General features: G+C 44.4%; 1 protein-coding gene across 4 annotated transcripts in view; it reads left to right on the top strand.

The window, feature by feature from the left end:
• Window positions 1–15064, top strand: part of GABRA3 (gamma-aminobutyric acid type A receptor subunit alpha3) — a 765781-nt gene that overhangs the window by 686963 nt on the left and 63754 nt on the right. For all 4 annotated transcript variants that reach the window (XM_075835629.1, XM_075835628.1, XM_075835630.1 and 1 more), the window contains one exon: window positions 8773–8916. In XM_075835629.1, coding sequence (XP_075691744.1) covers window positions 8773–8916 — 144 coding nt within the window. The remainder of the gene's footprint in view (window positions 1–8772; window positions 8917–15064) is intronic.

Raw genomic sequence — 15064 nt, forward strand, 5'->3', positions numbered from 1 at the left:
TGCAACTCGGGGCCTCCGTGTCCCCCCAACAACGTAGAGAATTCCGCAGGAAGAATGGTCTCTGCTTCTACTGTGGGGATGACAAGCATCAAGTGAACAACTGTCCTAAGCGTAAGAATGCAGCCAGAGAACTTTCGCGCCTAAGTGATCATCGGGGAGGTCACTTGGGCGCACAGGTATTTCCCGTAAATAGGAAACGTACTAAGAACTTGCTTCCCTTTCAGGTCTCTTTTGGTGGTAGGTCTGCTACCGGCAGTGCCTTCGTGGATTCAGGGTCCTCTACAAATATCATGTCTGTGGAATTTGCTATGTCTCTTGCTATGCCTCTGATTGATTTGCCTAAACCTGTCCCGGTAGTGGGTATCGACTCCACTCCTCTTGCTAATGGTTATTTTACACAGCATACCCCTGTTTTTGAACTCCTTGTTGGCTCCATGCATTTGGAGCAGTGCTCTGTACTGTTGATGCAGGGATTATCGTACGATTTGGTTCTAGGCCTTCCCTGGTTGCAGTTGCATAATCCCACGTTTGACTGGAATACTGGGGAGCTAACCAAATGGGGTAATGAATGTTTTACGTCATGTTTTTCTGTTAATTCTATTTCTCCCCCTGAGGAGGCGAACACGCTACCCGAGTTTGTTCAGGACTTCGCTGATGTTTTCTCTAAGGAGGCCTCCGAAGTGTTACCTCCTCATAGAGAATACGATTGCGCTATCGAATTGGTACCAGGAGCTAAGCTTCCTAAGGGTAGGATATTTAATCTTTCTTGTCCCGAACGTGAAGCCATGAGAGAGTATATCCAGGAATGCCTGGCCAAGGGTTACATTCGTCCCTCTACTTCTCCGGTAGGTGCTGGCTTCTTCTTCGTAGGGAAGAAGGATGGTGGTCTTAGGCCATGCATTGACTACCGTAGCCTGAATAAGGTCACGGTAAGGAACCAGTATCCCCTTCCTTTGATTCCTGATCTCTTCAATCAGGTTAAGGGGGCCCAATGGTTCTCTAAGTTGGACCTACGGGGGGCGTATAACCTTATCCGCATCAAAGAGGGGGATGAGTGGAAGACTGCGTTTAACACGCCCGAAGGCCATTTCGAATACCTCGTCATGCCCTTTGGGTTGTGTAATGCCCCTGCGGTCTTCCAGAATTTCATAAATGAGATTTTGAGAAATTACCTGGGGATATTTCTTGTAGTGTACCTTGATGACATACTGGTGTTTTCCAAGGACTGGTCCTCCCACATTGAGCATGTCAGGAAGGTGCTCCAGGTCCTTCGGGAAAACAAACTGTTTGCCAAAACCGAAAAATGTGTGTTTGGGGTACAGGAAATACAATTTTTGGGTCAAATCCTCACTCCTCATGAATTCCGCATGGACCCCGCCAAGGTTCAGGCTGTGGCGGAATGGGTCCAACCTGCCTCCCTGAAGGCGTTACAGTGTTTTTTGGGGTTCGCTAATTATTACAGGAGATTTATTGCTAACTTCTCGGTCATCGCTAAGCCTCTTACGGACCTCACTCGCAAAGGAGCTGATCTCCTCCACTGGCCTCCTGAGGCTGTCCAGGCTTTTGAGGTCCTTAAGAAGTGCTTTATCTCGGCCCCGGTGCTGGTTCAGCCCAACCAAATGGAGCCATTTATCGTGGAAGTTGACGCATCTGAGGTGGGAGTGGGGGCTGTCTTGTCCCAGGGTACCAGGTCCCTCACCCATCTCCGCCCCTGTGCCTACTTCTCCAGGAAGTTTTCGCCAACTGAGAGTAACTATGATATTGGCAACCGCAAACTCTTAGCCATTAAATGGGCATTTGAAGAGTGGCGCCACTTCCTGGAGGGGGCTAGGCACCAGGTAACGGTCCTTACCGACCACAAGAATCTGGTTTTCCTAGAATCTGCCGGGAGGCTAAACCCGAGACAAGCTCGATGGGCGTTATTTTTTACCAGATTAAATTTTTTGGTTACCTATAGGGCTGGGTCTAAAAATATTAAGGCTGATGCACTGTCGCGTAGCTTCATGGCCAGCCCTCCTTCGGAGGAAGATCCTGCTTGTATTTTGCCTCCAGGTATAATCATTTCCTCGATCGATTCTGATTTAGTCTCTGAAATTGCTGCTGATCAAGGTTCAGCTCCCGGGAACCTTCCTGAGAACAAGCTGTTTGTTCCCCTGCAATTCCAGCTAAGGGTACTTAGGGAAAATCATGACTCCGCACTATCTGGTCATCCATGCATCCTGGGTACCAAACACCTCATTACTAGAAACTATTGGTGGCCTGGGTTGCCTAAAGACGTTAAGGCCTACGTCGCCGCTTGTGAGGTTTGTGCTAGGTCCAAGACTCCCAGGTCCCGACCAGCGGACTTACTGCGTTGGTTGCCCATTCCCCAGAGACCTTGGACACATATCTCCATGGATTTTATCACCGATTTGCCTCCATCCCAAGGCAAGTCGGTGGTGTGGGTGGTAGTAGACCGCTTCAGTAAGATGTGCCACTTTGTGCCCCTCAAGAAACTACCCAACGCCAAGACGTTGGCTACCTTGTTTATCAAACACATCCTGCATCTCCATGGGGTCCCTGTCAATATTGTTTCGGACAGAGGGGTACAATTTGTTTCATTGTTTTGGAGAGCCTTCTGTATGAAGTTGGAGATTGATCTGTCCTTCTCCTCTGCCTTCCATCCTGAAACCAATGGCCAAACTGAGAGGACTAATCAATCTCTAGAACAATATTTAAGGTGTTTTGTCTCTGACTGTCAATATGATTGGGTCTCATTCATTCCCCTCGCCGAATTTTCCCTTAATAACCGGGTCAGTAACTCGTCAGGGGTCTCCCCCTTTTTTCTGTAATTTTGGGTTTAATCCACGGTTCTCCTCCGTTTCACCTGGTAGTTCCAACAATCCCAAGGTAGAGGTCGTTCATCGGGAACTGTGCACAGTCTGGGCCCAGGTTCAGAAGAACCTAGAGGCGTCCCAGAGCGTACAAAAAACTCAGGCTGATAGAAAACGTTCTGCTAACCCCCTGTTTATGGTCGGGGATCTGGTGTGGTTGTCGTCTAGGAAATTGCGTCTCAAGGTTCCGTCCAAGAAGTTTGCTCCCCGGTTTATTGGGCCGTATAAGGTCATTGAGGTCCTCAATCCTGTCTCCTTCCGGCTGGAGTTACCCCCGTCTTTTCGTATACACGACGTGTTTCATGCCTCTCTCCTTAAATGCTGCTCCCCGTCCTTGGCTCCCTCGTGGAGACCTCCTGTTCCCGTCCTCACCCCTGAGGGGGTGGAATTCGAGGTGGCCAAGATTGTGGACAGCAAGATGGTCCAAGACTCCCTCCAGTACCTGGTCCATTGGAGAGGATACGGGCCCGAGGAGAGGACTTGGGTACCCGCCCGGGATGTTCACGCTGGGGTATTGGTCAGGAGGTTCCACCTGCGTTTCCCCAGTAAGCCAGGTCCACTTAGAAAGGGTCCGGTGGCCCCTCATAAAAGGGGGGTACTGTAAAGGATCTGCTAGGCACAGCTTCGGGGTTAACTCCCATAATTAATCAGTCAGCACCTGAATCTACATCCCTGAGACTGACTCCAGCTTCCACCACTCAGGCTGGCAGGCTTAGGAGTGGGAGAGCCTATCGCAACCTGGCCAGACTCAGCTAGCTCCCGCCCTCGGTCTATTTAAGCCTGCCCTTCATGTCCCTCGGTGCTTGTGATTCTTTTCGTGTGGTTTCCTGGCCCAGCTACAGCTCCTTCTATTTTGATCCTGCTCCATACAGACCCTGGCTTACTGACTACTCTTCTGCTCTTCGTTTGGTACCTCGCACACTCCTGGCTTGACTCGGCTCGTTCACCACTCTGGTTGCTCACGGTGTTGCAGTGGGCAACTGCCCCTTTCCCTTGCTTGTATTCCCTTGTATGTTTGTCGTGCACTTACTGAGCGCAGGGACCGCCGCCCAGTTGTACCCAGTCGCCTAGGGCGGGTCGTTGCAAGTAGGCAGGGACAGAGTGGCGGGTAGACTAGGGCTCACTTGTCCGTTTCCCTACCCCCCGTCATTACACCAGCAAGATATTGTCATGTATTAAAAAAGGCATGGACTTACGGGAGAGGGATGTAATATTACCAATTTACAAAGCATTAGTGAGGCCTCACCTAGAATATTCAGTTCAGTTCTGGGCTCCGGTTCATAGAAAGGATGCCCTGGAGTTAGAAAAATACAAAGAAGAGCAACAAAGCTAATAAGGGGCATGGAGAATCTAAGTTATGAGGAAAGATTAAAAGAACTAAACCTATTTAGACTTGAAAAAAGACGACTAAGGGGGGACATGATTAACTTATATAAATATATTAATGGCACATACAAAAAATACCGTATAATATATATAATAATAAGTATATAATCCTGTTCCATGTAAAACCCCCTCAAAAAACAAGGCGGTCCTCCCTCCGTCTGGAACAAGAAAGGTTCAACCTGCAGAGGCGACAAGCCTTCTTTACCGTGAGAACTGTAAATCTATGGAATAGTCTACCGCATGAGCTGGTCACAGCAATGACAATAGATGGCTTTAAAAAAGGCTTAGGTAATTTCCTAGAACAAAAAAATATTAGCTCCTATGTGTAGAAATTTTTTACTTCCCCTTTCCCATCCCTTGGTTGAGCTTGATGGACATGTGTCTTTTTTCAACCGTACAAACTATGTAATTATGTATGTAACCAACCCCTGGGTACTAGAGGGTATAAGAGAGGGTTTCAGACTAGAGTTTCTCTCTCCCCCTGGGGAAAGATTTATCCCAACAAAAAAACACAAGGGATATTTTCAAGAGACCGGCCTTACTAGGGGAACTCCACTCCTTGATTCAGAAGGGGGTGTTAGTCCCAGTTCTCCGGCAGAGATTGGAAGGGGTTTTTACTCCCCCTTATTTCTAGTAAAGAAACCCATTGCCAAGTTCAGGCTTAATATCAACCTCAGGTCCCTGAACACGTTTTTAACATACAAAAAAAATCAGAAACTATTGCCTCAACTATCGGTCTGATGATTCCCGACTGTGTAATGGCCACATTAGACCTAGAGGATGCTATTACCATACACTGATGTATGCATCCTTCCAGAGGTTTTCAAAGCTGGCTGTCTGGATGAACAGAAGCCTTCTCCATCTCCAGTACAAGGCTCTTCCCTCTGGGGTCTTTTAGGCCCCGAGCTTTTTCATGAAGGTAATTTCAGAAATAACGGCCTTTGTCAGAATCCAGGGGTTACTTCTAGTACCCTATCTAGACGACTTTCTACCGGTTTCGTCCTGGGGTGTAATATAAACAGGGAAAAAATCAGCTCCAGCCCCTCCAAAATCGATATTTTTGGGGGAATTCTGCTAGACCCCACTTGTCAGAAGTGCTTTCTCCCCCGTCATTAAGTCCAGTCCCTAAAGAACAGGGTAATGGATCTCTTTATTTTCCACCAGTGCTCCCTCCGGAAAGCAATGTCCATTCTAGACCTTATGACCTCAGCTATCCCAGCAATAGGGTGGGCTCAGCATCACTCAATGCCACCTCAGGGGGAGATTCTTGGCCTTTGGGATGGTTCCCCCCTCTCTTTGGACACCAAATTTCACCTTTCTTCAGAAGTGAGACTCTCTCTTCTGTGGTGGACAAAGGTAGAGAATCTCCAGTCTGGGATGTCCTGGTCAGTTCACAACCCGGTCAGCCTCACCACAGATGCAAGTCCATGGGGTTGGGGGGCTCACTTGGCGGAGGATCTCTGGCAGGGAAGATGGGATCCTTTGACCAGATCTTCCTCCACAAATCTCAAGGAACTGATGGCCATAAAGAACGGTCTTCTAGCTGCAGGTCCCCTATTACAGGGAAAGGATGTCAGAATTTATTTAGACAACACAGCATCAATGGCCTAGATTGCCAGGGAGGTACAAGAGCTCCTCACCTCCAAGCACTATCACAGTCAATATTCTTCTGGGCAGAACTCCACCTCAACAGCTTATCTGCAGTTCATCTCAGGGGAAAGGACAATTATGTTGCAGACTTCCTCAGCAGGGTCAGAATCAGGCAAGGCATGCGGTGCTTGAACAGGGATATTTTTCTGCAGATTGTTTCCAGATGGGGTCTTCCTCTGATAGATCTCTTTGCCACCAGGGGGAACAATCAAGTAGGGAAATTTTACTCTCCGAACCCTCTAGATCATCCTCTAGCTATGGACGCTTTGAGTCAATCTTGGGGTCAGGAATTGGGATTTCCTTCCCACCCCTTTGTCTTATTCCCAGGATATTAATGAAAATCAGGGAAGACAGGGCTGAAGTGATTCTGGTTGCTCCAAGGTGGCCCAGGAGAGCCTGGTTCACTTGGTTAATTTCCCTGTCAGTAGTTCCTCCTTGGGTCCTTCCCATCAGGAAGGATCTTCTCTTTCAGTGTTCCCTTTTCCATCCACATCTCAACAAACGTCAATTGACGGCATGGAATTTAGAGGTTAATTCTCTCTAGAGAAGATCTTTCGGACAATCTAGTAGACACACTCTTAGCCAGTAAGAATAAAGTGACATCTAACATCCACTTGAGAGTTTGGAACACCTTTACTAAGTTTGTAGGTTCAGAACAAGATCCTCTGACAGATCCTAACATACCACTCATTCTAGATTTCCTACAGGCAGGTATAGACAAATGACTTCTAACTATGAAATTAGATTTCCTTAAGGTCATTACATCTGCCAGGAGGATTTCTGTAATTCAGGCTTTTTCAGCTCAGCCCCCTTATACTAATGTATTGGATGACAGGGTGGTCATTAAACCTCCCCTCCTTCCTTCCAAAGGTAGTGTCAAAGTTCCATACTTCGCAGGATGTCATTCCTTCTTTCTTTCCTGACCCAGAGAACATTCAGTAAGAATGATTCCACTGCCTGGATGTGAGGAGATGTCTTCTGAGATATGTAGAGGTTACTTCTCATTGGAGCAAAGACGAAAATCTTCTCCTACAGTTTCAGTGACCTCGTATAGTTAGTAAGGCTTCTACAGTATACATTGCCAGGTGGATTAGGCAGGCAATACATTTTGCTTACGTGTCCTTATCTCTTCCTCCACCAGTAGGGTTTGGAGTTCATTCAACCAGGTCAGTTGTCACTTCCTGGGCTGAGAAAGCAGGAGCCTCTCTTTTTCAAATTTATAAGGCAGCTACGTGGAGTTCTCCACATACATTTTTTAGATATTATCTTCTGTAGGTTCTTTTTGAAGCAGATGTTTCCTTTGGTAGCAAAGTCCTGCAGACTTCCTAATGACTACTAGTCTATTCTCGCATGGATGCTGTCATGAACGATGATAAAACAATAATTACTTATAGGTAATTGTTTTTCTGGAACTCTTCACAGCACCATTTATATTCCATCCCTTATAAGATTTTATTTGGCACTAAGAGAGTCAGTTAACTCACTATCCTTTCCTCCGTGTGGAGGTTTATAGGTCAGTGTCTGGCCTAGGCAGAATATGGATATAATTTACCAGATTTGGGTCCCTTTAATCTCTGCCTCTTCTGTTGTCATCCTTCAAAATACCTTTTATCTTTTATTTTGTTTCACTCCTCCGGGTACTTCCTTTCTTGCAAATCACTGAGGTGTGGAGGGGGTGTGAACCTTTAGCCTCTAGATCATGTTTTCATTAAGAATATCTCTGTATTTTGCTCCATTCATCTTTCCCTCAAACTCTGAACAGTCTTCTTGTCCCAGCCGTTGAAAAACACCCCCACAGCATTATGCTGCCACCACCATGCTTCACTGTAGGGATGGTATTGGACAGGTGATGAGCAGTGCCTGGTTTCCTCCAGACATGACACTTAGAATTGATGCCAAAAAGTTACATTTTAGTTTAATCAGACCACAGAATCTTGTTTATCACAGTCTGAGAGTCCTTTAGATGCTTTTTTGCAAACTCCAGGCAAGCTTTCATGTGTCTTTTACTGAGGAGAAACTTCTTTCTGGCCATAAAGCCCAGATTGGTGGAGTGCTGCAGTGATGGTTGACCTTCTAGAAGTTTCTCCCATCTGCACAAGGAATCTTTAGAGCTCAGCCAGAGTGACCATTGGGTTCTTGGTCACCTCTTTTACCAATGGCTTTCTTCCCCGATTACCTGGTCTGGTGGGACGGACAGCTCTCAGAGTCCTAGTTGTTCCAAACTTCTTCCATTTAAGAATTATGAAGGCCACTGTACTCTTGGGAACATTTAGTACACTTCTCCAAATCTGTGCCTCCACACAATCATGTTTTTGAGCTCTACAGGCAGTTCTTTTCTCCTCATGTTTGGTTTTTGCTCTGATATACATTGTCAGCTGTGAGACCTTATATAGACAGGGGTGTGTCTTTCCAAATAATGTCCAAACAAATTAATTTACCACAGGTGGACTGCAATCAAGGTGTAAAATTATTTAGAAGATGATCTAGAAAAATGGGAGGCCCTTACAGCTAAAATTCAAGTGTCATAGCAAAGGGTTTGAATATTTATGTCCATTTGAAAATTGAGTTTTTAATTTTCAATATATTTGCAAAAATTTATAAAATTCTGTTTTCACTTTGCCATTATGGAGTACTGTGTGTAGAATGATGGGGAAAAACAGAATTATTTTTATTGTAGCACAAGGCCTCAACATAACAAAATATGAAAAAAGTGAAAGAGTCTGAAAACTTTCAGAATGCACCGTATGCTGCTGATGGGAAATTTAGTTTTTTTTTAAAAAAGGTTGTTTTGCTTGTTTTTTTTTAATTACAATTTGTTTTATAATTGAGATGATCATCATATATATCTGTTTTTCTTCTGCAGATGCATATCCCAGTACTGAAGTAGTTTATGCATGGACCAATGGATCTGATAAATCTGTTGCTGTTGCTCCAGATGGCTCTAGACTCAATCAATATGACCTATTAGGCTTAGTAGTAGGAACTGAAACAGTCCGTTCAAGCACAGGTATGTAGTGACAAATGTCAGATATAAACAGTATTTTATGTGATTTCACTGTGTATTTAGGCAAATATTTCATGGAAATATATGTAAAATGAATGTGTTGATTTTTCTTACCACATAAATACTTTTGGGGATTGTATTTGCAGAGACAGATTTCAGAATCACATCTGACATTGGCAAATGATGGCTAGAAATTATACAAAATGTAACCATATCATACACAGTATGTTACTCATTTTTAATGTATTCTTCAGCATAGTTAGTGTCTAACAATGTATTGGAGATTTGCTTGTGTCCTGATATATAGCATTATTTTTACCTTGTAACCTTGAAATTGTTTGCTGAATTTTCTCATCTAAATAGCTTCTTAATATTTGTAAAATGTAAAGTTAAAGGGGTTTTCCAGGCATTTTGTAGTAATGGCCTATCCATTGGATAGGTCATCAATATCAGATCGGTGGGGGTCCGACTCCCGGGAACCCCGCCGATCAACTGGTTGAATAAAGGGTATTTGTTGGGGCATTTGTATGTAGAATGTAGGAGAATTGAATGTGATTCAAGGGTATTCAGAAAGGGATAGAAAGGCTGTCTTATTATAAAGAGTTAGAATTAGGAAGTTTGTACATTTGGAAATAACACCTTTAAGTAGCAATCAAGTTCAACCTCTTATACTTACAAACCACGGTCGATCATCCAGAAAAAACAAACACCCTTGAAAAATTCCTTCCTTACCTGCTACTGGTTATCGGACAGATTTCTGGATCAACATTCTGCATTAACCACTTAAGTATTGTCTGCTGTAAATTTTCAGAGGGCAGCCCTGGTTGTTAAACCCATGACATTAAAAAAGAAAACTGTATTGATCATGAAAAAGTCAGCAAAACCACGTTGATAGTCCAAAAAATAAAAACGTTAAAGTACCCGGTTAATACCAGTAACCCTGTATATTGTATTTTTCAAGGGAGATGTCTAACCCTTTCTTAAAGAGACTCTGTCACCACATTATAAGTGCCCTATCTCCTATATAAGGAGATCGGTGCTGTAATGTAGGTGACAGTAATGCTTTTTATTTAGAAAAACAATCTATTTTAAACCACTTTATGAGCGATTTTTAGCTTTATGCTAATGAGTTTCTTAATGCCCAAGTGAGCATGTTTTTACATTAGACCAAGTGGGCGTTGTACAGAGTAGTGTATGACGCTGACCAATCAGCATCATACACTTCTCTCCAGTGGCGGATTATCATTGTCAATGGGAAGTTAGGGGCGTAAACGCCCGAAGATAGGGCATGTCCCTTTATTTTCCCGTGAGCCGGTTTTTCCGCTCACTTGAAAGAAACGCCTCCACCTCCCATTGAGATCAATGGGAGGCATTTTTGGGCGTTTTTTGGCGCGCTTTGCAGCGCGGTTTCCGCATCAAAAAACTCACCAAAAAACTCTGTGTGAACCCAGCCTTACCAGTATATCAGTCCTATACAGGTGCTCTGTGTCACGATGAGAGGGGGGGGACCCACTAGGCCGTACCGCGTAGTGGGATGGCAGCTGGCCATACAGGTATAGTACAGAGTCTATAATCCAGAAAGGGTACCTGTGGCAACTCGGACAGTAGCAAGGCAGGCTCGGCTGGGACCAGGCAGCAGGTAGACGTCAGGCGTGGAGTAGCAGAACAGGACAACAGCTTCAGCACGGCACTTGACCAGGACAGCACGGGATACAGGATACAGGAACAGGAACATGGAACACTTGGAACTGGAAGACACTAGGATACCATTTGCAAGACAAACTTTGGATAATGAACAACGCTCAGACAAAGAACAAGAGGGCAGAGCCCTTTTTATAGTCCAGTAGCATTCTGGGCTTGATTGCAGACTTCCTGCAATTATGCACACACTGGCCCTTTAAGACCGTGCACGCGCAGGCGCGCGCGCCCCCTGGAGACAGTCTCGATACCAGGAAGTGAGTGCCGGCGCCTCACAGAGGGACGATGCTGCAGGGAACTCACATGTCCATGGCCGCGGCCGTTGAGGGATAAGTCAGAACGACGGGCCGTGACTATAGACGTTACACTCTGCAGATCATATTAGTGATTACAGTACAGGCATATACAGTGACTCACCAGTGATGTCTTCTCACATTGGAGTAGTTCACTTTCCCTTTTCTTCACTATCCGGCCCAAAACGCCATGACGACTTCTTACAGCCACGTATTGCCTCTGCAGAATTTGCAACACAAACATCTTTGGCTCCTTGCTATTCCGGCACCCTCCCCACCCTCTACAAAAACTCACCATTTATAGTGCCACAGATGGAAATAATGCCCCCTCTTGGTGCCCCACACTGTAATAGTACCCCCACACAATAATAGTGCCCCACATACAATAATAGTGCCCTCCTTGCACAGGAATGCTTCCCTAGAAGTTAGGTCCTCCTTTGTGTCCCCATATAGTAGTTAGGTTCCCCCTATGGGTTCCCATATAGTAGTTAAGACCCCTTTGTGTCCCCATGATAGTTAGGTCTCCTTAGGTGCCTCTATATAGTGGTTAGGTACCCTTTGTACCCCTATAAAGTATTTTGGATTCCTTTGACAGGGCTTAACCCTTTCAGGACACAGCCTGTTTTGGCCTTAAAGACAAAGCCGATTTTTTCAAATCTGACATGTGTCAGTTTATGTGGTAATAGCTTTGGAATGCTTTAACCTATCCAAATGATTCTGAGATTGTTTTCTCGTTACATATTGTACTTTGTTAGTGAAAAAATTTTGTCGATAAAGTCAATATTTATTTGTGAAAAACTACAGAAATGTACAGAAAATTAGCGCAGTTCTAAATTGAAATGTATCTGATGTATCTCCTTGTAAAACTAATACTACACAAAATAGTATTTCACATATCCCATATGTCTACTTTATGTTGGCATTGTTTTTTTTAACGTTCTTTTCTTTTTCTAGGATGTTACAAGGCTTAGAACTTTAGAAGCAATTTCTCACATATTCAAGAAAATTTCAAAAAGCTATTTTTTCAGAGCCCAGTTCAGTTGTAAAGAGTTTTTGAGGGGCCCATACAATACAAACTCCCATAAATCACCCTATTTAAAAAACTGTACCCCTCAAAGTATTCAAAACAGCATTAAGAAAGTTTCTTAACGCTTTAGGCGTTTCACAAGAATTAAAGCAAAGTAGGGGTGAAATTTACAAATCTAATTTTTTTGCAGAAATTCATACTTAAACCTTTTTTTTCAGTAACAGAGGGTTTTACCAGAGAAACACAACTCAATATTTATTGCCCACATTCTGCAGTTTTTAGAAATATCCCACATGGGGCCCTAGTGTGCTAATGGACTGAAACACAGGTCTCAGAAGCAAAGGAGCACCTAGTGGATTTTGGGGCTTTCTTATTAGAATATATTTTAGGCATCATGTCAGGTTTGAAGAGCTATTGTGGCTCAAAAACACTCCCAAAAAGAAACCATTTGGCAAACTAGACCCCTCAAGGAATTTATCAAGGCATTTTGACCCCACAGTTTTTTTGCTGAATTTAGTGGAATGTGGCCGTGAAAATGAAAATCTAAATGTTTTCCAATAAAATGTAGAAATGTTACATTTTTACAAGGCATAATGGATAAAAAACACCACAATATTTGAAAAGCAATGTGGTAGTAAACTGCTGTTTGGACACACGGCAGAGCTCAGAAGGGAAGGAGCACCATTTGGCTTTTGGAGCGCAAGGTTTGATGCAATGTTTTTCGGGTACCATGTCGCATCTGCAAAGCCCCTGTGGGACCAAAACAGTAAAAAAAAAAGTGACCCCATTTGGGAAACTACACCCCTCAAGGAATGTATCAAGGGGTATAGTAAGCATTTTTAACCAATAGGTTTTTTTGCTCACGTTAGTGGAATTAGGCAGTGAAAATTAGGCAGCAATAAACTGCTGTTTGGACACACGGCATAGGTTAGAAGGGAAGGAGCACCATTTGGCTTTTGGAACTCAAATTTTGCAGGAATCGTTTGCAGCGCCATGTCACATTTGCAAAGCCCCTTCGGGACCAAATCAGTGGAAACCTCCCAAAAGTAACCCCGTTTGGGAAACTACACACCTGAAGGAATTTATCGAGTGGTATAGTGGGCATTTTAACCCCACAGGTTTTTTGATGAATTAAGTGGAATTAGGCCACGAAATTGAAAAGCTACATTTATTCCAATAAAACGTAGAAATTTTAAATCTTCACAATGCATAAAGGACAAAAAATACCCCAACATTTGAAAATCAATTTCTCCCGATTACGGCCATACCCCATATGTGGTCATTTATTGCTGTTTGGATGCACTGCAGGGGTCAAAATTTTAGCTGGAATGGTTTTCGGGTGCCATGTCACATTTCAAAAGCCCCTGCGGGGTCAAAACACTAGGAGCCCCCTAAAAGTGACCCCATTTGGGAAACTGCACGCCTTGAGGTATAGTGAGCATTTAGACTCCACAGGTCTTTTGCAGAATTTATTGGAATTAGGCCGTAAAAATTAATATCAACATTTTTTACACTAAAAAGTTTAATTTTTTCATTTTCCCAAGGGATAAAAGGGAAAAAGCTGCCCAACATTTGTAAAGAAATTTCACCCGAGTTTGGCAATACCCCATATTTGGTCATAGACTGCTATTTGGACACACAGCAAGGCTCTAGAGGGAAGGAGCGCAGTTTGGTTTTTGGAGTGGAGATTTTACAAAATTAGTTTTCTGACACCATGTTGCATTGAGCTAAGGTACGAGGAAATTGGCAAGCCCCAAAAAATTACCTCATTTTGGAAACGACATCCCTGAAGAAATTCATCTAGAGGTATTGTGAGAATTTTGACCCCACAAGTGTTTTACAGAAATTAGTGCTCAGTGGATGTTGCAGATTGAAAATTGACATTTTTCCACTGATATGCCATTTCAGTGACCAATATGTTGTGCACAGCTTGTGGCACTGGAAAAACATGCCCCATATGTTGTTAAGCAGGTTCTCCGAAATTCAGTAATACCCCATATGTGGTCATAAACTGCTGTTTGGGCATACTGTCAGGCTCAGAAGGACCGCCCTTTGGTTTTTGTAGCAGATTTTGCTTGGTAGTAGTTTTTTTTGGGGTTTTACTGGTATTTCAGCTTATAATGTGGGGGCATATGTATGTTGGGCGGAGTACATCAGGATATATGTAATCTGAGCGGAGTACATCAAGGTATATGTAAGCTGTGCGGAGTACATCAGGGTATATGTAAATTGTGCGGAGTACATCAGGGTATATGTAAGCTGGGTGGAGTGCATCAGGGTATATGTAAGCTGTGAGTAGTAAATCAGAGTATATTTAAGCTGGGCGGAGTACAGAAGGGGATATGTAAGCTGGGGCCGAGTACATCAGTATATATGTAAGCTGGGGCCGAGTACATCAGTATATATGTAAGCTGGGCAGAGTACATCAGGCAGTGGCATAACTACTGCGGTAGCAGTCGTAGCGGCCGATATGGGGCCCGTGGCTTGAGGGAGCCCATGCCACTAGACGATATGCCCCCCGTATGTCCGGTGGCGCCGCTAGCAGCCGTTATGACTGCTACAGCTGTAGCGACGCTACTTTGGGGCCTGCGCCACCGAGCCACTAACATTTATGGGCCGGGCCACACGGGCCCCCTCATGCCTGGGGGCGTCACTAGCACCGGAGGGGGCCCAGTGCTAGCGACAGCCTCCCCTTGCAGTAATTGTACCTGCGTCTATAGAACGCAAGTACAAATACATGCATTAGCGCTGAATCGCTGAATGTTCCGTGCCTGACCATTCAGCGCCTTACAATTACACTAATTGGCGGGGCAAAATGACTTGCCCCGCCAATCAGCACGTTTCAACGCCGCTAGCAGCGTGATTACATCATCGCGCCGCTTCCGTGCTCGAAAGGCGCTAATTGACGCTGCAAGTCATTCTGCCCTGCCAATCAGCGCCTTTGAACGACGTGTCGTTCAGCTCCAGCAGACCGGCTCAGAAGATCTGCATTGCCATAGGATGGCACGTTAACGGGATCATGTGAGTATGTAACGTTTTTGGGGTTTCTTCTAATAAAACTGTGAGTGGCATTATATACAGGGTGGTCTATATGTGGGGATGTGGGCCACTGTATACAGGGTGGTCTATATGT

This window comes from Rhinoderma darwinii, chromosome 8 (assembly GCF_050947455.1).
Source record: "Rhinoderma darwinii isolate aRhiDar2 chromosome 8, aRhiDar2.hap1, whole genome shotgun sequence".
Classification (NCBI taxonomy): Eukaryota; Metazoa; Chordata; class Amphibia; order Anura; family Rhinodermatidae; genus Rhinoderma; species Rhinoderma darwinii.